The 22,726-nt window shown below is 40.6% G+C and overlaps 1 protein-coding gene across 1 annotated transcript; it reads left to right on the top strand.

The window, feature by feature from the left end:
* Positions 1-257: 257 nt before the first annotated feature.
* Positions 258-13,516, top strand: LOC129103781 (CD109 antigen-like). Its single transcript, XM_054614375.1, has 32 exons — positions 258-337; positions 469-620; positions 709-737; positions 853-1,092; positions 1,207-1,335; positions 1,454-1,493; positions 2,341-2,422; positions 2,874-2,979; positions 3,084-3,180; positions 3,257-3,366; positions 3,449-3,640; positions 3,914-4,018; positions 4,156-4,218; positions 5,176-5,346; positions 5,445-5,597; positions 6,250-6,319; positions 6,490-6,574; positions 6,668-6,785; positions 7,102-7,215; positions 7,394-7,612; positions 7,741-7,882; positions 8,419-8,595; positions 8,753-8,834; positions 8,952-9,183; positions 9,332-9,506; positions 10,239-10,429; positions 10,550-10,705; positions 10,843-10,908; positions 11,640-11,779; positions 11,946-12,102; positions 13,079-13,181; positions 13,314-13,516. The coding sequence occupies exons 1-32, from the start codon at positions 258-260 to the stop codon at positions 13,514-13,516; spliced, it is 4,179 nt and encodes a 1,392-aa protein (XP_054470350.1).
* Positions 13,517-22,726: the final 9,210 nt, after the last annotated feature.

The following is a 22,726-nucleotide window of genomic DNA, read 5'->3' as shown; positions in this document are numbered from 1 at the left end:
CCCCCTGGGCAAAGGCGTTACGAGTGTGTGAACTCCTCCTTTTGTGTGTGACAAAGAATATACGTGTTATAATATGTGCATGCTTCCTGTGTGTGTGTGTGTGTGTGTGTGTGTGTGTGAGAGAGAGTGTGTATAAGCATGTGAGTGTGGTGTTGGCGGACAGACAGTAAAGGGGAGGGGTTTCGTAACGTGTAGGTCCAGGTCACATCACAAAGCCGTCGCTGTCAGTTCGGTGTGGCGAAGTGCGGACCCGAAACATGGACTGGATCCGGGCTCTGGTTGTGTGTGTGGGAGTCGTGGTTTTGGCTGTGCCTGGTTTGACCCAGGACTCATCCAGGTGAGTGACGTGGTCTGTTGATACCGTCCTAATACAGTCCCAATCTCTATGTTTAATGCATTTTTTTAAAAACTTGTCCTACAACTTGTTTTGCCAATCTACAACAAGCCATTTCTTCCACTTTCTACTAGGCCATTGTATCTGATCTCAGGTCCAGAGGTGTTGCATGCTGGGACACCCACTTCGCTGGCTATCACCGTCCTTGCTGACTTCCCTGGCAGGGTGATGGCCGAGGTGGCACATGGCAACACCAAAGTTGCCCAAACAGAGGACTTCCAAGGAGGTGAAACTGCAGTGACTAGGAGCTATTGGGTTGATTTGCATTATAACGTTTGACTTTTGAGTGGGCTAAAGAATCCTTTTTTTTAAAGGTTTAACCATGGTCCTAACACTCCCTCCTGTGAGTATGAATTCTGTTTATTTCTTACCGATGAGAGAATCATACTTGGAAATTATTAAATCACCTGTTTAGCCTGATATCACATGTATGTGTTTAAAAAATGCTTATACAATAGCTCCCGAATCTTGGAACTTCTTCTGCGAATTCCCCCCTAAACTTGACGGTGAGGGGCTACAGAGAGGACAATCTCATTTTCACCAACACCACCACCCTCCGCTTCAGCCCCAGGAATGTCTCCACCTTCATTCAAACGGACAGAGCGCGGTACCAGCCAGGCGACACCGTCAAAGTCAGAGTTGTGTCCGTACAGTTGGATAACCGTCCGTACAAAGGCAGAGTGGATGTCTCCATACAGGTAGGCCTCTGTCTTCTGTGTGAAAGAACAAAGCCAGAGGAGGAGAATGGATCTTTAGTCGGGTATTGTGTGGTGGTGGGGGGTGTTTGACTGACGTTCTTTTGTCACGTGCAGGATCCCAGAGGGAATGTCGTCGACAGGCGGGGGTCCACAGGGAACCCGGGGATTGTGTTGCGGGAATTCACTTTATCCCAGACGATCCCAAATCCTCTTGGACAGTGGATGATCACAACCACAGTGAACGTAGGGTTGAAATAAATGAATAACTTTACCTTTGTGCAGCATGGTGTTTAAAATACTGCTCGTTGAATTGAAAAAGAAAAGCATCTTCCCCATCTACCTCCCATCCTCTTCCCTACAGGGTGTGACTGATGCGAGAGCGTTCACCGTGCAGCATTACGGTAATAGATCTATCAGTTTATTGCTAAATAAAAAATGTTGCCATACCAGCTGAGGATGGTACTGTTAGTCCTCAAGACTGAAATGCCAAGCAATATTGATACAGAGTCATGGTCCCCAGAAGATGACTCCTACTGACTTTTCTTTTAATGCCACCAGCAGGTCAATATTCTTGTTTGTCCAGTACTTTGGTTTATGACCAAATACCTGCAAAACTAATGACATTCCCATCAGCCTCAGCTGTACTTTGTGTATATAAAGCTCCTACCTTTTCCGTCTTACTTTTACGGTTCCTTTAATATTGTTTCAGCCGCCCAGTCATCACCTTTTTTATGCTTTTTGTGTTTCGTAAGGATGTGCTTCACTAAACGAAGCCTCTGTCGCTGAGTTCAATTCCTTTATCTTCTCTGTTTGTAGGATGCCACTGAAAGGAAAGTCACATAAAAAAGTTGATGTGGACTTTTATGAAGTGTCGCTCAATGTGGATTTTTTTTTACCGACTGGCACGCTCAGACCGAAAATGAGACACACACAGACTTGTCATTCCCAAAAAGCGACCCAGTTACCCATTCCTCCCGAAAATAGTATATATTTTTTTATTCTTATGGGCTGGCAAGTTCCTGCAGCAGTCACCTGATGTTACGGCGTCACTGATGTAACTAAACTCAAAAGTAGTGTAACTCGTTATTGGCAATTAATTATCTTTATTTAAACAGGTTTACAAAGTGACATCAAATGTATGGTAGCTTGCGAGCTATTTGTTGTAGACCCATCCTATAGACTCTTAGTCTTTTTTATAAGTAAACTTAATTACTGCCATTCCCATCATTGTACTGTCTACTGTTGCAGAGCATCCTCTCTTTGAAGTGCTGCTGAGGACCCCTTCACGGGTCCTCGTCGGAGATGACATATCAGGATCAGTGAGAGTGCTGTGAGTTCAATTAACTCATGCAAATCAATAATTTTACATTTACACATGTCCCCTTCAGTAAAATGACTTCCATTTATGTTGATTTCTTTTGGCTGGATGACTATGAAAAACTTGAGTTGTGTTTTAGGAAAGGAACCTTCCTTGTAGCAGTTTTTATTTGCCAGGCCTGGGAGAGAAGGCAGAATGTTTTGTTTAAGATGGAGCGGTGAAGCAACATGTCATCTTGTAATCAAATGTGACCTGATGAGATGTGGATCCACTGCAGCTGTACTGTATGGTGTCTTGTAAACCCATGAGGGTTGGGCACGTTTTTGTGCATGACACGAAAATAAAAAAATATCTATCTATCTATCTATCTATCTATCTATCTATCTATCTATCTATCTATCTATCTATCTATCTATCTATCTATCTATCTATGATGCAGTACTTTTCTTTTTTCTCTCTTTAGTTACCCCAGTGGACAACCTGTACAGGGAACACTAACTGTCTCAGTCACACTGGCGTCCGATATGCCTAATACTGCATCTTCATTTATTCTAACACAGACTAAAGCGGTGAGGTTTTAATGGGGCTCATTTATAAGATTTAATTTAAATTCAGTACATTAAGTATTGGTATAGTAAACACCATCGTCTGACTTTTGACCGTTGTTTTTCAGATCTACGGGTCAACACAGTTTTTCTTCGCCAACGATCTGCTTCAGGAAAATAGCAGCAGTGTACATGTTGCTGTCTGTGTTACTGACAACTCCACAAGTGAGATATGTTTTGAAACTATGTCGATTTAAGCACCTTCAAAACCATTCTGTTACATCATTTCTTGTCACCCCAGGAATTAAAGTGAACAAAACAGTTGAAGTCCAGCGCATGAGGAACACATTCCAGCTCGCGTTCCCCGATCCGCCACCTACACTGAAGCCGTCTTTACTCTTCGCTACAAAAGTGAGTGAATCATTAATATTCTGTTTATTCAACGTCTATTTTTAAATTGATGTTCCAAATTTTATTTCCTTCTACTCCACAGCTGAAGATCTCTAGATATGACGGAGAGTCACTCAGCGCGGAGGATCTGACTCACTCTGCTGTGATTGAAGTCACTCAGAGAACATCCACGACGAAAGCTGAACCTACAACTCTGACACTTCAAGTGCCTGAGGACGGGAACATCCACATCCAGTTAAAGTTACAGGATCAAGTAGGGATGCTCTTAATTCAGGTGAGTATTTTTGATTAACGGTACGGGGAATGTTGGTCCTCGGGGAGAAGCAGTTTCGTTGTATGTAATATGAGTAGTTTCAGTGCAGAAGGATGACACCAATAAGAAAAATACCCCAAGACCCATAAACTTAAATAGAGCATAAGCAACATCCTTAGATTATGAAAGAGTTCACTTTCTATATTTTTTTAAAAACAAACATCAGCAACGCGCATTGATAATATATTTTATAAGCGTCAAATGATTATTTCTGTTCATATTTTCTATATTCAGGCAAGATTCCAAAACAGTGAGGAGACTCTGACTGTCAACAACAACCACCCCTCTCCTACCGGCTCCTATATTCAGATCTCCCCAAACGACGCCTTACCTGCACAGGTAGCTCATATATATATAACATATATTAAGCATCATTGCTGTACGTCAAAAATGAAATAATACATTAAACATGCCTGCAGTAGATTATGTTAATTGTGCAACCAAGACATAATTACCTTTACATGTTTAACTTTCAGATTGGATTGCCTCTTCAGATAGATGTGAACAGCAGCTTTCAACCAACTGAGCTGCACTTTGTGGTATGTGTTGTCAGATGTATCAAATCACACAAATACAGAAAAACTGCCATTTACTTTTTTCTGCATAACGACATATTGCATGTCTACATAAGGAATCTTAAAGACAGAGTGCTGATAAACTTGTAGAAGTGAAATGAGTTTGATCATATTTATCTCAGGTTAATGGATAAGGGGTAATAACGACTTGATTGCTTGGGGTTCAGCGTTTTTCTGTCATGTTCGATTTGAAAAATATTAAGTATATATTTTTTCTTGGTCAATACTGACATTAAATCTATCCAGATCCAGATATGATAGTGAACTGTCCTATTTGTTTGCAGTGAAGGAGTTCTATTTCTCAAAGGCCTTATTTCTTTTAGAAAAACCTCAGATTTCCCGTTCCAATACTTTATATATCCCTTACTTGCTCCACCCATTTTATATTTATTTATTTTATTTAGTAATTGCGGTTTTGTGGGAAACAAATATCATTTTACAAAGATACGCTGCTTCTCAGCACTACTTCCTCTCTTCTATCAATCCAAATCACAATATCCTACTGTGAACATATAATCACACAATATATGTTAATATATTTTCACATGAGTTGAAGATGTGGAAATGATTAGCATTTATGTGCCCACACAACCTCCAACACTGCTGCTGAGTATGGAGTTGTTACATTTTAATTTGAGACGTGATAAAAAAAATATTCCATCCTTCAAACCAAATTCACTCCCGGAATGTGTACAGTAGATATCCGACCAGTACATCAATCACTGTGAAGCCAGCAGTATTTCCCCATGTTAAAAGATGATGTTTTCAATAGGAATCACTATGCCAAAATACTGTATGCTACACAGAATGCCAATCTAGAGCTCATTACAGGAATGTATGGACTTCCCTGTGCTTAATGAAATATTAGAAGAAGTTTGTGGTTGGTGCAAAGACCAAATACTTCTATTGTTGTACTTCCAGGTGAGCTCTAGAGGTCAGGTGGTGTCCGCTGGGACAAAGACTTCCTCCCCTTTTACTCTGACCCCCACATTGTCCTGGTCCCCTGAGGCCTGCGTCACCGTCTACTGCATCCTGTCTGACGGAGAGGTCACCATGGACACAGCTCACATACCCATCAACCAACACAACTATGTACTTTCATTTTTTTCAATGTATTTATCGTATAATTCTAAAAGTTACACGATTCTCCTAGAAGTTTCTGTGATTGTTGGTGTGTCTGCTTTCCTCAGGGGTCTCTAAGCTGGGGCACTGACAAAGCTCAGCCGGGTGAACAGGTATCTCTAGAAGTGACAGCTCTTGAACCGGGATCCCAGTTGGGAATCGTGGTAATGGGGGCGCATGATGACGCTCCGCAGGCTGACCTCGACTTAAAAGTGGAGCAGGTGTGAGAACCCCTTTTAATTTGCCAAAAACCTGAAGGATTTAAAATGTACATCTTCAGACAAAAGAGCAAAATATCATCTCTGAAATTTAAACTCCTGTGAACCTCCTTCAGTAAGTTACCTGTTTGGATATTGTCCAGTCTCCTTATTCTGTTGTAAACGCTTCACGCTTTTCCTGATACTGCACGGCCATTCAGTGTGTGACCACTAAACTGGTTAGTCTGGATGTAAGCCATCTGTCTGCTTTGTTAGGAGATGATTCCGCTGTTTCTATGAACTGGTAACTGTAGCATGCTGGGTCCAGGACCTGAGGGTTATTGATGGATGCAAGGTAGAGGAAAACAAAGCTGCACCACGGTTGGCTGCCTTAAGATGACCTTTGCCCATCTCCACAGCACCGGTGCCGCGTATTGTGTCATTTTAACAAGCGAGATCTCCTCGGGCATCTACAGAGTTGAGACGGTTTTATTCCTTACATAACCTGCTGAGACCTGACCTAAATTTCACTGGCTGTTACACTTAAGATGCATGACCTGATAGTGGACTTCTCAGTACAGGCTTTTCATGCATTCATTCCCCAAAAAACATTTTAGATGTAATATTAGCAGCTATTGTAACAGATGTACCATTGTTATCTTCTTTCACACCGCAGGAATGTAATATTAGGATGCTGACCAATGCCAGACTATATCAGAAAAACAAGCCTGATGGACCTACAAATGGTAAGATAATAAATAGCACGCTTAGTCAATAGCATCTACTTTATATTTGGAGTGCCTCTTGTGGCCATTTAGCATATTGGATTTGTCCCACAATTTCTACTGGATTTTTATCTTCTTCCTTCGGATATTTTGCACAGTACTGATCTCTTCTATCTCTTCTTCTTCTTGAGAAGGAGATGACCTAATGGTAGAGAAGTACTGGAGCCATTGGATGGATGCCACTGAATCCTTGCTGTGGTTCGACACTAGTGTTAGGTGAGTGCTGAAAGGTACATATGCTGGCGACTCAAATGACAGTGTTGTGCTGAATAAATTCAGTGTTGTGCTGTCGTCCGTCACTTCTATCAGTAATCAAACATGGACAAGTGAGAAAATAACAGTGCCCGATGGCGTTTCGTCTTTGAGAGCTTTTGCGCTGGTGATGTCAGACAACCTGGGTCTGGGCTTCACTCCTGTGCCACAAAAGGTAACTAACTATTCACTATATGCCTCTATACATCATTCAGTTTTCATTATTTCCTTTCGAAAGAGGACGTTGTGCTTCTTTGTTTGTACTGAAAAGGGCAAGGAGACATGGGGAATTGATTTTCAGTCTTTCCTCTTGATGTCACAGAGAATCTCTAAAGCTCAAAAGTTTACCCACTTCATATACTGTCTTGTAAACCACCTAAATACCTTTGTGCCGTGTAAAATTGTAGCAATTTTCAAGATCTTAACACCACTGCTGCTAACAATCTTAGCCCAAGTTGCTTTCGAATTGGTTTATGTTCTCTCATTCACAGCTGACCGTGTCCAAAGATTTTTCCTTGTCTCTGGATGTCCCATCATACCTCATCAGAGGAGAGGAGATTGTGCTGGAGGTGAACATCATCAACCATTTAGAGCACGACATACAGGTATGGAGGACTAGGTTTGGGGAATTTTCTTGCTAAAGTAGGAGTGGTAAAGCATCTGACCTGGAAAGTATCACTTTACTCCCTAACTGATGATTTGATAGTATCGTCCCAGTATCCGTCATTTATGGGACACAAAATGTGTTACATTCTTTGTATTAAAGGAAGTTTCTCTCCACAGATCATCGTGCTGCTAGCACAGAGTGAGGCCTTTGAGTTTGTTTTGGCAGACAAAGGAGACGCCTCGGTGGTAAATGCTCAAAAACTCAGCGTGGGGAGTCATATGTCTGCTTCAGCGCTGTTCCCTATAAGGCCTGCGGCTCTGGGCGAGATGGAAATATCTGTGGACGCCGTATCCGCGGAGGCCTCCGACAGCCTTGTTTGGAGAGTGCTTGTGAAGGTGCGGTATGATGGAAACACTGGATAATATCCAATAATAATACCAAGTAAAAAACAAGGTGCATTTAGAAATGAAACGTGCTACGTGGCATGCAGTTAATTCTCTAAATAACTTCCATGTTCCCGAAGCCTGAGGGAGTTGAAGAGTCCTTCTCAGAGACTCTGTTCCTGGAGATGGCACTATTGAAATACAACAGTTCCAGATCCATCTCCTTCTCCTTTCCACCAGATGTGGTAGCGGGCAGCCAGAGGGCCCATGTGGCATTGGTTGGTACGTTCACCATTTTTGTCCACCTTGTTGTGCAAGTGGCAGTTCCATCTGAGTGCTCTTCATGTTTACTTGTAGTCAATGAGGCATGTGTTATATGTACCTGCATTTTCCTTTGTGAATAGATGATGATTTTCGGTATATGTCCTGAAAACATTCGGGTTCTGAATGTTGAAGAACAGGAATGATGGACATCAAACAGGAATGTTTATGGCGGGCAGACTCTGAGCAGCTGTCAGGCTGTTTGACTTGGCTCCTTTCAGGTTGAGGGATGTTGGGATTTTGTCATGGTAGAAAGGCAATCCTCAGTATTTTCCTCAGTTGGAGCCAAATGTGTGGTTTCTGTACTTGTAGGGATAGAGAGCGTTTTTTTATAATCAAGCAAAGGTGCAGGATGGAGGTTTTGCCTCTAGTGTGACTTTCTGCTTGTGATGGTGCTCCATTCTTCCATACCTTGTAACTAAAGATTAGAAAACGTTTTAATAATTCACAGTACAGATTATTCCTATCCTCCTTTCCTCCTGTATTGCTTTACACAGGTGATATCTTGGCCTTGTCCATCAACAACTTGGATTCGCTGGTTCAGATGCCTGTTGGTTGTGGGGAGCAGAACATGGTCCACTTCGCTCCGAGTATTTATGTCATCAAGTACCTGGACAAACCAATCGGGGACAATAAAGAGATCAAAAGCAGGGCTCTGGGCTACATGATGGAAGGTAAGCAGCTGTGAGTCACCAACTTACAGTTAACGTACTGTATACAGTAAAAATATGAGAAAAGTTAATAATGTGCTCCTAAAATGTAACAGGGCTAATATTTTGAGCAACGCTTTATTGGATTAAGTTTGAAACGTGTTCTATTTTCTGCTGTAAGGATATCAGAGACAACTGTCCTACCAACGAGATGACGGTTCATTCAGCGCTTTCGGAGCCAGCGACACCTCTGGTAGCACATGGTAGGCCACTAATGGAATGGCAATGCATTTGTGGGCAAAATCCTGTAGTATTAAGTACATTCATATCACTCATTTGTGTGGTCGAAAAAAGTTAATTTCTTCTCTCGGTGGTCTCAGGTTGACAGCCTTCGTGCTGAGGTGCTTCCTCCAGGCTCAGACCTACATGCAGGTGGACCAGAGCGTCCTGACCGGAGCTATGACTTGGCTCTTGAAACACCAGGGGCCCCAGGGTGAGTTCAGTGAGGTGGGCAGGTTGATCTCCACGGAGATGCAGGGAGGACTGGATAATGGTTCAGTGGGACTCACTGCATATGTGCTGATGGCACTGCTGGAGTATGACGGCTACGAGGTGAGTTAGGGGAATTGGTGTATTTCAGTAATTCACAGAATTATTGCAAACTCCAGTGTATATCATATCTAAGTGTTGTATATTAAGAAAACTTGGAAAATAAGTCAGTTGATAGTGATGAACCTTTGTCTGGCTCGTCTGTGTGAAGGACATGTACCCAGGTAATGTGTCCCTGGCTCAGACGTACCTGGAGAACAAAGTGTCCAGTGGAGCGGTGGTCAGTAACTACAGCCTTTGTCTGGTGGCCTATGCTTTAGCTCTGGCCAATAGTCCTGTGGCTGGCACTGCCCTGGAGGAGCTCAGCAGTAGAGCCGACTACAGAGGTAATAAAGTCAAGTTTATTTTTTGTTCAAGAATGTGCAAAAGTCACGTAAATCTACTTTAATGCCTTCTTTGTATTATAATTGTTGTTGATACCGTGTGCATTGCATCCAGTAAAATTGCCATGATATGGATTAAACGTTGGACTACAAACCATTTCAGAGTTACAGATATTTCATAAATATTTTAGCAGCACCTTTATGTGAATTTACCGGAAATTAGGTTATCTGATGTTTAAAGGTAAAGAATTTTCAGTTGTAAATTTCACAATTTACAACTGCTTGATCAGCTAAGTCATTGAAGCTGGAAAAAAGCAAGGGTTCCTTTTGATTAACAATATAAAGAGATGTTGCTTGCCAGGTTTGGGGATGACAAGAAGTCAGAGAGGAGTTTGCAAAAGTTTTCTACCACCAACAATTAAAGAAATAGGCCAAATGTAAAACATGTTGCTTTTGCTACCCTGAAAGACTAATCAAGGCTGCTACTATAAAAAAGAACTTGTGGCTCCTATGTCTCTCGATGATTTGTATGTAGTTACTCTATTGTGCCACCATCTGGTCAAGTGCTAGAATTGTTTTGGTTGTAAAGTGGGTGCAGTTTCCAAATTTCTTCAAATTTGACTCTTGCAAAGGTCCTAAGATCTAGATCTAGAGCCCTAATGACATGCATTGAGTGTTTTATTTATTGTGTAGCACAATTAATCTGATTCCGTACATTGTGATTTTCCTCCAAAGATGGAGTCATGATGTGGGAATCATCAGCTGGCCTGGAGTCACATGTCTGGCAGGCGCGCTCAGCACAGATCGAGATGGCCTCTTATATGCTGCTGGCTCTTTTTAAGCGTGGCAGCTTGGTGGAGGGCATTGAAATCTTGAAATGGTTAAGCAAGCAGAGAAGCCATCTCGGAGGCTACGGGACGACCCAGGTAACACCACACCTGCTTTTGAATCTCGAGAAACTAAAATTGAACTATGCAGCTGGAAATAAAAATGAAGAGCTGTTTGTTAAAATAAACATTAAACGAGTGAAACATTTTCTTTCTCAGGACACAGTGGTTGCCCTCCAAGCTCTGGCTACTTACGCTGCCTTCAGCGGTGCCAACGCCATTGACCTCAGGCTCAACATATCTGCCCCAGCGTCTTCATTTGTGTCGCTTTTTAGCATCAACTCCACCACATTTCAGACGTATAATCGCCAAGAGGTAATACACCTGGGTGGAGTCCTGTGCTTGTAGCACGCTTGATAAAGTGGATATTTTATATGATACTGTATTTACTGTACCATGCGACTATACTATGTCTGTTTGTTTACCTTTTTTTTTTACTTTATGTTTCTTAGATCAATTTTGACAAAGATCTAAACCTAAATATATACATGGAGGGAAGAGGATTTGCAATATTTCAGGTAGAGTAATACAATGTCACCGTTATTTCTTTGTCTGTACATTCATTACATTGTATTTATTAACCATTAGGTACAGATTGTACTAGTTTGCAGCTTTGATATGAATTCTGCTAAAACAATCCATGTTTAAGGAAAATGTAACACCACAACCTCCTACAATGAAGGAATGTTTCCATACTTCAAACAAGTCAACATAAAACAGGTTTAATAACTGTAGCATGACCAGAATAAATTGAACACAGCAGCTTTGCATGGTAGCTTCAACGAGAACAACACACTGCATTGTAAATGCTAAACCAAAACAGTGAAATGCAAATGTAGCATGATCATGGACTCCCAGCAATTACCATCTGGAACACATACTGTAGCTGGAGGTCCTTTACTGTCTCCACATCAGATCACTCACTGGAGGACTTTGGTGAAAGGTTAATATTTTCATTATGTCCGATATTACAAACTCCCAAATACTGTTTTGAATTTTCCATGATTCAATACTTTAATGTTGGAACAAATACAGAGATGCAAATTTCTATTTCATTTTTGCTTTATGGAATGGAGAGATTCCTATAGCAGTTACTGTTAATGTGACCTTGAGGCATTTTAACTTAATCATCTACATTTCAGACTTATATAATCTTTTGCTGGGGTATCAGGCAGTACAGTAAATTAAAGCTTTTCACCACTAAATCTAAGTTTTTTATATTTTTAAACATCTCCGTGAATCCATCCAGGTGAATATCTTTTACAACTTGGAGACCAAAGCTTTTTCACAGAACCTACAGAATGCCACAGACAAGGAGGCTTTCTCATTAAATGTGGATGTTACTGAGGAAATAGACCACAATCACATGCTGTTATCAATATGCACAGGGTAAGTACTACAACACAGATTGACCTGTATGTCAAATTACTTTCTGTTTGGTGAAAAAAATGCCTGTATTTCTCTCTTTTATTTATATTTTTTAGTTTAAGTTGTGATTCATGACAAATGCTCCGCAAAACAGGGCACCAAAGTTCATCCTACTTGTCCTCTCTAGGTTAAAGGACAATCAGGTGATATCACAAACGGGCATGGTTCTATTGGACGTGGGCATGCTCAGTGGTTTCCGTCTCTCTCCTGAAGCTGCAACCCAAACAGATCTTATCAGAAATGTGGAGATATTCCCTGAGAAAGTCAGCCTCTACCTGGATTCAGTAAGTGTTTTATCATGTCCTCTTTTCATGGTCAGGTATGAAATGTTGAGGATGGCCACATTATTGTTTTATTTTGTCAAACCAGAACCAGAACAATCTTATTGTTCGTGTTAAATGATCATTTTAAGAATCATGGCAGAAGAACTGTTTGACTAACCCGAATCAGATCTCCAAGTCCTCATTGTTAATAATTCAATTGATCATAAATGCTTTAAAAAAAAAAAGTAAACATGGTTCAAATGATGTGTCATGGCCTCATCCACAGCGCCAAGTATATAATTATGGTGGGGGATTATTCAATCATTTTATTTGATTTCCATCAAACCCATTATGTGTCATTTGTGTGTCATTTTTCAAATGACAACTCCTCCTCAGGTCATAAAAAACATTCAAGGAAAATCCTGAGAACATGACCTCTGTGTCCACAGTATTAGCTGCAGTAAGGGTCAACCTCTGCTCATGAAAAGTGAAGCCCTTTAAGTGCCTTGAACTTGCATTATTTCTGCTGGCTAGCGGTGGGCTACTCCTGTGGTTGCAAAAATAATTAAGTCTATGAGAAAATGAACCGACTTCTGACTTGATTTATTACCTCAGTAAACATTTTAAACATAACTTTAGGTCTCAATCGCTAGTTTCCAGTCTTCTTCAATACAACACGATGTTTAATTTGAATATTATGGTCCCACTGAGAGTACAATAGACCCACAAACCAATGGGTGACGTTGCAGTGACTGTATCCATTTCTAGTCTATGGTCTGCAAAGAACCACACTTTTCTTATTAAATTCCTTCTAAAGTGTAATTGAGGAGGAGAATAACATGAGGGCTGCTGTAGTTGGCTACCCTAGTTGCTAACTTAAAAGAAAAAAAAATCCTACATCAGGTACAAGATATAAAAGAATAAGGTGAGTAAATGTTATGTTGTGTTGTATTGTGTCTTCATGTCATGACATTCACTTTTCTGGTCCCATTTGCAGCTCAACAAGTCAGAGGTTTGTATCACACTTCCAGTCATCAGAGATTACAAAGTGGCTCACGTACAGGATGCTGTGGTGCATGTTTACGACTACTATGAACCCAGTGAGTACAGTTACAGTTATTTCAATTCTGTTCCTTCTTGTGTTAAATGAACTAGCAAGCATGATTTTTCACTGATACACACACGGTGTTATGTACTGATTATCATAAAAAATGATTTTCCCCGTCTCACAGCGAGAAAGGCAACAAGAACCTACAACTCAGAGGCTCTGTACAACATGGATCCCTGCTTCTTCTGTGGTGAAAACTGTGATCTCTGTAGGCCAGGAATCACCATCACTGTGACCTCCTCACTGTTAGCTCACTCTGTAAGCAGCGCCACCTACAGCTTCATTTGCCTATTACTTGGAGTCATTGCTTCTTTTATTGTAGTCTAACTAGAACGGATTATAGCAAAGATAGTATTAGACATAATTATATAATATTAGCACGTATGTTAATATGCACTGGATAAAATCAATTGTTTTTTATAATACAAGTTATTATTTCTTGAAAAGTGATTGTAATATTTAGAGGCCTGATTGAATGCTGCTCATTTGCTTAGTGCACATGACTTCAACTGTTTATGAAGTTTTTTGTATCATTTTTTGACAGAATGATAACATTACTGTCTTTGCAAACTTTATTAATCAAATTTCATCCACATACTCGTATTTATGGTTCAATAGAAATCAAATAATCTTTCTATTCGGGTCATAAAACCTGCCATGAAACCAAATATGGTTTCATGTGTTGACTGGAATTAAAGCTTTAATAAAGAACTCATGAGCAGTTGGCAGAACGAAATGACGAAATGTACCTCACGTGTCCTGTCCCTCAGAAAATGCAGACATGTTAATCTGTCGGAAGTCATACAAAAGCTCCAATAAGATTTATTCAACAGGCCTGCTCTGCTATACAGGGTTTAGTAGGTTTTTACTCGTGCTGATATATAACAGTCCTGCTTGAGTGAACCAGACCTAATTGAGTTTGGATGTAAATATAGCACAAAGGACGGAAATGCCCCTTCAGATCATTTGGAGAGATATACAATCTACCATCCCCCTCTGCCACATCACGAAACTCTGAGCCAAAGGAATGCAGACTGATCTGGAACTAACACATGTAATTCATCACAGGATATTTATTGTCTATCGTTGCCTAAGTATCATGAAATATGAATGCTATCTCTATGATTTTTGGCCTACTGTGTTCAGTCCATGGCCTATTTCATTTTGTACAACATAAATATTTCCCACCATATTCACGTGACTATGATCAGTGATCAATCATTTTACTTTTGGAGGTAGCAGAAATATTGAAGTTTACATTTCTCCAGTGATGGGAGGTTTGTTCTGTAGCTGAGCCTGACCTTTGACCTCTTTGTAGATCAGCCTCACTCTAACCATATGCCTTTTTTTTTTTTTTAAAAGAAAAAATGATGTTGTGTTGATGTTTTGTGTTTTAATGGCGATCCATGTCTGGTTTTTATGTGTGAGATGTTTTTATAATGCTCTTTGGGCAAAGCAACTTCCCTCAAGGGGTAATAAAGCTTAATGTTCATGAGAAAACGCAGACATGGAAGGAAGTTGAGAACACAAGTTGTTACACAGAAAGTATTTCAGAAAAAAAAAAACTTCTACACATTTAAACCCTTAACGTTTGGCTTCATTCAAAGGTAATAAATGGTTACGTGCGAGAGGAAATTCCCACAATTGCTTCCCCTTGTCATATTCCTTAAAAATAAAACTTTAAAATGAAGTGGATCCTTCATTAAAGGTAATTCACCACAGTCCTGTGGCATGAAAAAAAGCTATAGAATTACAGCAAAGACAGATCCCGTGCCTTTAATAAATACAGAGAAGTAACTGTGAACATGTTGGGATATCCCAAATTTCGACCATATGTGACCACTCTGTACTGTGCTTATTCTCTATACTCACATATGTTCCTGTTAGAAGACATCAATTTATATAAGTGTTTTCCTCAAACTGAAACTACCCACCAGGAGCTCACAGGAGATTTAAACATCTTCAGAAAAAGGGGAAAGAACACACCCACATAAAAACATCATGGGTAGAGGACAACTACGCTGCTACAGTTGACCCAAAGCAGAAATAAATAAATTCCACACAACTGTTTGTAATGTCTCTTGACAATTTCCCTATAGCTTTGTTCCACAAAACCCTGAGAAGCTACAGTACCAGCCACACCAACACTAGATGGCAGTCTTGCTCTCATAATAGCCATAGTTTTAAGGCATTAAGAGGGGGAGAGCCCTTATAAACTGATATTATCACAAACAGGAAATGCCTTTGGCCTGCACACTTTTGTGTCTGGGATTTAATGATAATATTTATTCAACAAAGACTCCCGCAAAGTTTTGAGTACGTTATGGGCAAAATAATTAAGAAAAGGTCTATTGTGTCCTGTTTTGCTGCCTGAGAACCAAACTGCCTGTGAATGATAGTTTGATTTAACCGTGCTGTGGCTCTGCTGTAAATACCCAATCATGTGGGATAATACCACACAGGGAAAGGTCATGACAAATGACCCTTACTTACCAGGGCCTTGTTGTGTGTCAGGCTACAATAACAGTTATCAGTTAGGGGCATTCACTGGTCATGATGTCACACGTTTACTATGTCAGAGGGCGGATAACTGCCTAGTGCGGTGGCCTTAACTGACAGAGCGCTTAGGTAAGTGCAGTGAAGGTATTAAGAGTTGAAGATGAGTTGAAGGAAGCCTTTCTTAACAAAAAGGTTAATGGGGGAGAGAGGAAAATAGATTTACGTCCTAACAGCATTTATCTTTCACCACTTGTCATCTAGTCGTGAAGATGCAACACGAGATAAAAAAAATAGAAAATGTAAATATCACCCAAAGTGAAGCTTTCACAGGAACCACTTCACTATTACTGCAGACGTTTCTGGAGCCTCGGGCTGGGTTCATATCATGCCCGGGAACAATACGGAGCTCTAAATAAATCAGGGTCTGATGACATTTATTAATATTCCCTCACGTCAATGTGGCCGTGAGAGGAGTGACGTTGGCAGCGTGGCGGTCGACAAGGAGATGCAGACGTGGTAAACACAGAGAAGGAGATGATTATTTATGAGCTTCAAGTCCTGGTGGGAGCCATGAGATAAACATGCTAAATGTTGTCGTTGGACTCTGCTGTGACAGAGAGCAAGATGGAGTGTGAGTGTTTTGTCCAAATATGCAATTCACATTGAAAGCAGGTGTCGCAGAGGAATCTTCAAAAAGGGGACGCGTTGCCTTACTGACAGAAATCTATCTTGTGTGGAAAAGATTTTTATCAAACACACTCATCAAAAAGGAAAAGATGGTTGACAGTGCTGCATATATTTAAGTGTAATACCCTTGTTGCTTCACTACTACTACTACTATTCAGCAATGACAATGATGTGATGTATTATTATGAGGAATTGCATAATAAAGACTCAATAGTTTACATTTCAAACCGCAGTTATTTAGTGTGGGTAGAAAGCGTTTCCGGCAAATACTTCATTTTAGAGCAACATCTTTTTCAAAAACATAGACACTAAATGTCTCCCTGTGGCCCTGCACCAGATGACATCAGTTGGAAAGAATCACCATCGCAACAAACAACCACATCATATGGAAACCCAACGGTGTGTCGTGACAGTAATCAGGGGGTTGCAGCAACAAAAAAGATGAATCGAAAGGAAAACTCCCAACTCCCTGGCGATGCTACCAAAACAACTGTGATCAGGGAAAAGAGGATGATGCATCTGTTTTTGGCAAGGCACGCTCCATTCACCGGGTCGGATCATGGAAAAAAAAAAAAAAAAAAAGCTTCCATCCCACCCAGAGTGAGTGTGTGTTTGCACAACCCCCAGGCGACCCCTGCACAGGCCGGGCCCAGACAGACAAATCCATCCCAGACAGAGGAGACTCCGGAGGAACAAAGCAGGGCTGACGGTCCACTCAGTCATCCTGGTCGGGGGGAGGCCGTCCATGATACTATCACTGTCGATTGATCCTCCCAGGTAGAGGAGACAACGAAACATGAGGTGTCTTGTTCATTCCTCCTCACCACCAAAGATTATGTTTGGGTTATTAGTGTCTGTCAGCCAAATGTGTGCCTTTGTGAGTCACTGTCTATTGGTGTATCAACAGTTATTCAACTTAATGTGTTTAAGTCTAGTATGAGCTGCTACAAGTCCAGTGAGACATGATTACCACACAAAAAGATCCAGAATTATAAACAACATATTGTTGCCATGCATGGATATCTCTTAAATTTGGAATTTTCAGTCACAGATTTGTGCATGAAATGTGTCAGTGAAAAGAATTATGAAAATTCAAATTTGATCCAAGAGTCCAATGTCAGTCGATTTGTCAAACCACCATTTTGGAACTGAAACATCTCAACGATGGATTGATCGCCATGAAATTTGGTCGAGACATTCAGTCCACACAGACCGTGATAAATAATAACTTTGGTGATATCTCAGACTTTTCTCTCCAGAAGGTTGACGTGTTGTGTGTTAAATGTCTAAACTACTATTGCACGGATGGCTATGAAATTTGGTACAACCATTCATCTCTTCCTCACCGATTTCACAGCTACTTCCATAGCCTACCTTGTATATTTCCTTATGTACGAGTGAATGACCGCCTCAACTCCTTTTCCAGCCGCATTGATGTTCATTGCAACAGAATGAATCTGTTTTTACTGCGGGTGAAAGGTCATCATTGAGGAAAAGTACTTTAACGCTACTACCTTTTGGAGTGTGATTGATTGATTCAGTCTGGCTCGAGATGGTTTCTTCTTTACTCACTGCTTCTGTGCTCTATTTATCCGGCCTCACACTTGGCATAACTCGGTGAGTCACCCGGGCTCTGGGGATTCTGTTAAATCTTTGTGAGAGAATGAATGATTCACACTACAAGACAGACTAAACTAAACCGGTACACACACACACACACACACACACACACACACACACACACACACACACACACACACACACACACACACACACACACACACACACACACACACACACACACACACACACACACACACACGCACACGCATACAAAGCGAGCAAACGCTGACTCCGATTTGCGGCTATGACTTCTCTCACTAAGGTGCTCTCCTAGTTTTCCACTCATTTTTCACCAGGGTCAGTTTCGCTACTCCAGATTCAGCTGTCACACGTTTCCTCAATCTGATGGGCCAATTAGAATAATCAGAAACAGGTGGAAATAGGTTTATACCGGCTGCTCCTGTATGTGTGTGTGTGCAAATGTGTTTGTATTGTATGCAGACATAAGACAGAGACAAAGAAGAAGAAGATTGTTTATGTGTGCTGAAATCAGAGGGGGGCTTATGAAAGCAGCATGTGTTTGTTTGCTCAGACGTGTCCAACTGACATGGGATTATTATGTGTCTAAAAGCACAGACGGAGCGGGAGTTCCTGCAGTCTGATTAGAACCCAAACACTGTCTTTAGCGTCTGAATTAACTGTTTTGATTACTCCACACGGGGGAAACACACAGGACGTGCAGTTAAACACGTGTGACGTCGGGGTTCATGCAGTAGCAGGGATTGATGAAGGGGGGCTGAGAAAATAAACGCTCCTGCTCTGTTGTTCCACTGACATATGGCCTCGCTGGTAATGAACGCTTTAACGGTGGACCTGCTGGAGGTACTCGAGTCACAGTTGAGATGGAGTGTGCTGAATGAGACGAGAGCTTTTGTGTCTCGTCGCCTGGCGGTGGTTCATTAATGACGTTTTATCCAACGATGCAAACCTGCATTTACATTAAGCAATAAATCACGGATTTGACGTGGAGGTAATATTGTGTGAGGGATTTTTTTTACTTGATTCAAATTAGTCCCCAGAACTTTATGGTTTACGTTTTTTGTTAGTATGTGATTATGCAAGAAATCAGTGTAGTTTACCATTTCATACTTAACAGGAAACGATACAACTCGTCTGCCGCCAGACGGCAATTAAACTTAACAAAAAGACTTCAAAATGTATTTCTAAATCTTTTATACTAATATATATATATATATTATTTATCGTTCCCCAAGATCATTTAAGAGCAGTCCTACAAATTGCAACAAAAGCTATTTTACTTTTACCCCTAAAGGTATCTTAAAAGGTGTTAATGAATATTCCAAAGGAAATCCAAAATGGTTGTCATCCACCTTAGTGATAATCATCATATTTTAAAGGTTTACAATCAGAGATGGCCAATTTTCTGTTACTTTTAATTGAAATAAAAAAACTTTTGAGTATAACTAGTAATTAATACAAGATCTGGGTAGAATGGGACCAGACCTATGCTGTGATCATAATGAATTCTCAGCATTGATGTGCTGTTGTTTTGTTATTTTCGTTTTTTCTGCATCAAAGAAAAAATAAAGCAAAGTCAAACCTAGCTTTCACAATATTTTAGGCTTGCATAATAGCTAAAATATGGCCTTAAAGGAGTTTTTTGGTAGGATAATATTTAGACGATTTGAAATATAATCCTGAGACCTTTTTTCTCTCATTGAGAACTCAAAAAAACAAAATCAGTTTGTTTTAGTTGCAGTTCGTGTGAGGTTGAAAATGCCTGGACTAGTGTGCATTGCACTTCGTGAATTCATCAGCACACTCAAAAATCCAGCAATTTTGGATCCATGACAGCTCTTTTGAACATGCTTACCTTTCCAAAAGAAACACACTACATACTCAAAATCTACTAAGAATTAGTTGTTATAGTATTGGTACTACTAGCTTGTGGCCTGACCTGACCTCTACAGTGATCAATTTGAAAAACAACAGCTAGAATAAAAAGAAATGCCACAAAATCTTTCCAGTTGTGCAACTGATTCTCATAGTGAGAAATGGACCATAAAACAGTGAAAAATAGGTAGGAACTCCACCAATTTTAGACATCAAGATCAGTTTCCTTGTCATGTGGAGAACTCTTCAGCAGGAGAAAACAGTTTAGGGGGAGCTACCAAAAGTTTGGAAAAAAATAACCTAAGTGATAACCTAAGCTTGGGCCTAAAGACTACAAATTTATAACCGAAAGCATGCTTTACAAACTGGGATATGGAGTTTGAGAGCTGCATTTCCCAGTCAAACAAAAAGATAACACTGGTTGCATTATGAGGAATTTAAGAACCAGGTTCCCCCGACTTTATGGAAGTGCAATTCTAAATATACTACTGTGCAATAGTCTGGTTTCTCTTTCTCTCACTTTCTCTTTCTCTCTCTCTCTGTCCAAAGCCCTGTCTGGTCCCATCTGTCCTGTGATTTCAACAGGCCTGATCTTGTTGTCTAAATATTTCCTGTCACAGTTTAAAGAGTTTTACAGGAGGGCAGATGGTATAAAACTCAGAGGCATAATATTTCCCCTTTGCTGCTGGGCTGCTAGCCTCTTTCGGCCCACTACAACATTGACAGTGACAGAGTTATGCGGGAAGCACCCTGGGTAGACACAGGAAAGGTCGTCAAAGCTTACTCTACCAAGTGCAAAATGTTGCCACTCCATTGCCATTCATTGAGGTGGCTGTATATGTGTATGTATATGTTATTAGGTATGCACTCAGCAGTGGCATTCAGACATGGGATCTTATGTCAGCAGGTCATACATTCAGTTCATAAAAGGCATGCATCCCTTACCTATATGTTTGTGCACCTTCAGATGTGACATTTACATTTTCAGATTGCTTAAAATGTCTTTACACAATCTCCTCAAGCTGATATTCAAGTTTTCACAGTCGAGTTGACATCCAGCAGCAACAGCGAGGAAAGGAGACATTTCTAGAAAACGGTTTATGTGATCACCTTTGGCATTGCGAACTAGAGTGTGCATCCAGTTGTCTCTTTACAACCTCAATGGAGCGGGTAATGATTTCCATAATCATTTTTTTTCTCATCTCTGCCTTTCTGCCCCATTAAAAGTTATATATTGGCAGCACAAACACTTGATCTGTTGATGATTCAGACTGATCTGAGGCCAAACAGGCTGTGTTATTATGCCACGAAGCTATTGTGAGGATAATGTGTTCGCCGTTTCTCTTCTGCTAAGGCAATGTGAGGAATCTTTTGGGATTTCTGCAGGATAAATACAGTACAGTGCTGTTTTCTTTGGCAACGTGGGGTGTAGCCCCCAGATGTGTAAATCAAAACAAACACCCATACAGTCATAAAGAAAAGCCCAAGTCTGAGTCAATCATTATTTTGAAGGTGTGCTGCTAGACAGCATCTGTACGTACATGTACAGTATGACTGAGTGAACAAGCACTCCTCCCATGTGGAAGCTGCTGACACATGAAACACCTCAAGGAAACAAACCCAATCTGCTCCTGATTTTTACACTTAACTCTAAATCTCTCCCCCCTGTCAATCGGCTGGTGTTGGGAGACAGGCTGAGCTGTTGCTGCGGCAGACAGACATAACAGGAATGTCTGACAGGATGACATATGTGACAAGCAGGAAAGAAAACCAAGCAGGGACCAAATGGGCCGCGGTGAACTGCTGTGCCAAAACAAGATGCTCTGAATGTCTGTTTTGTCAGTACTGCTGCACCTCACACCTCTGTTCAGTTACCTACAGCGCTGGAGACACAGCAACATGATTTGTGTGCTATGTGCTGAATAATCGTCACTGCTCAGTTCATGAATGGACAGTTACATGTTAATGGCGCGTAAAAAGACACACAGATGACCTGTTGCTATTGAAGTCCATGGCAGTCTGTTTGCAAGTAGTTCTAAATACAAATTAACTTTATTACTTATTATGTAGTTTGCAATTTACCATATGGGCTTTTAGCATTTTTTTTATGTATACTGTAAGGCATTTTTGCATGGATTTTCCTACTTCTAGAGGCAGCTGTCAATTTGCATTCGTCTAATAAGAATGTTTTTTAGGATACTCTGGAAACTTGCTTGAGTAGTCGTGCTTATAGCAAAATTTATATAAAATTATTGGGGAAAAAAACATCTCACCATGCCTGTCTGCCTTGTGCGCACTGAGTGCACCGCTAGAGGGAATCACACGTCACTTTCATTAACTGAAATAAGGCATAATTGAACAACAACCATACTGATGGCAGAGAACTCGCCTGCAGAGTGAGTGACAACGTGTCCTCACAGCAAGCGCTACATTAAATCATGTAAACAAACCACGTACCTATCGGCTTTGAGCTCAGACTAGAGACGGAACCACAAAAGATGAGTGAATAGCACTTACTCTCTTCTCATGTTTGTTCTTTTTTTAGACAGAAAATGCATTAAAAAAAAATGCAAAATCAATAAAATATAGCCAACAACAAGAAGGAAACTCTTAGCTCCCTTGCAATCTCCCACAAGCCATCTACCACTTTATTTATTTAAAAAAATGTCCAGTTAAATAAGGAGGTATCGTATAGATAACTTCTCATTTCAGCTTCATAAATCAGCTGTCCCTCGTCCATTGCAGCCTTTTTAAAGCCTGCGACAGGTATAAATAGAAACAGGGTGTCCAACAAAAGTTCAGATAAAAATAGCAGCCAGTGAGGACATAAATATAGAAAATAGATGTTCAAATAGTGTTTTTTAAGAATAGTTA

This window comes from Anoplopoma fimbria, chromosome 15 (genome assembly GCF_027596085.1).
Source record: "Anoplopoma fimbria isolate UVic2021 breed Golden Eagle Sablefish chromosome 15, Afim_UVic_2022, whole genome shotgun sequence".
In the NCBI taxonomy this organism is placed as follows: domain Eukaryota; kingdom Metazoa; phylum Chordata; class Actinopteri; order Perciformes; family Anoplopomatidae; genus Anoplopoma; species Anoplopoma fimbria.
The sequence above is the reverse complement of the archived record's forward strand: the minus strand, read 5'-3'. Positions and strand labels throughout refer to the sequence as shown.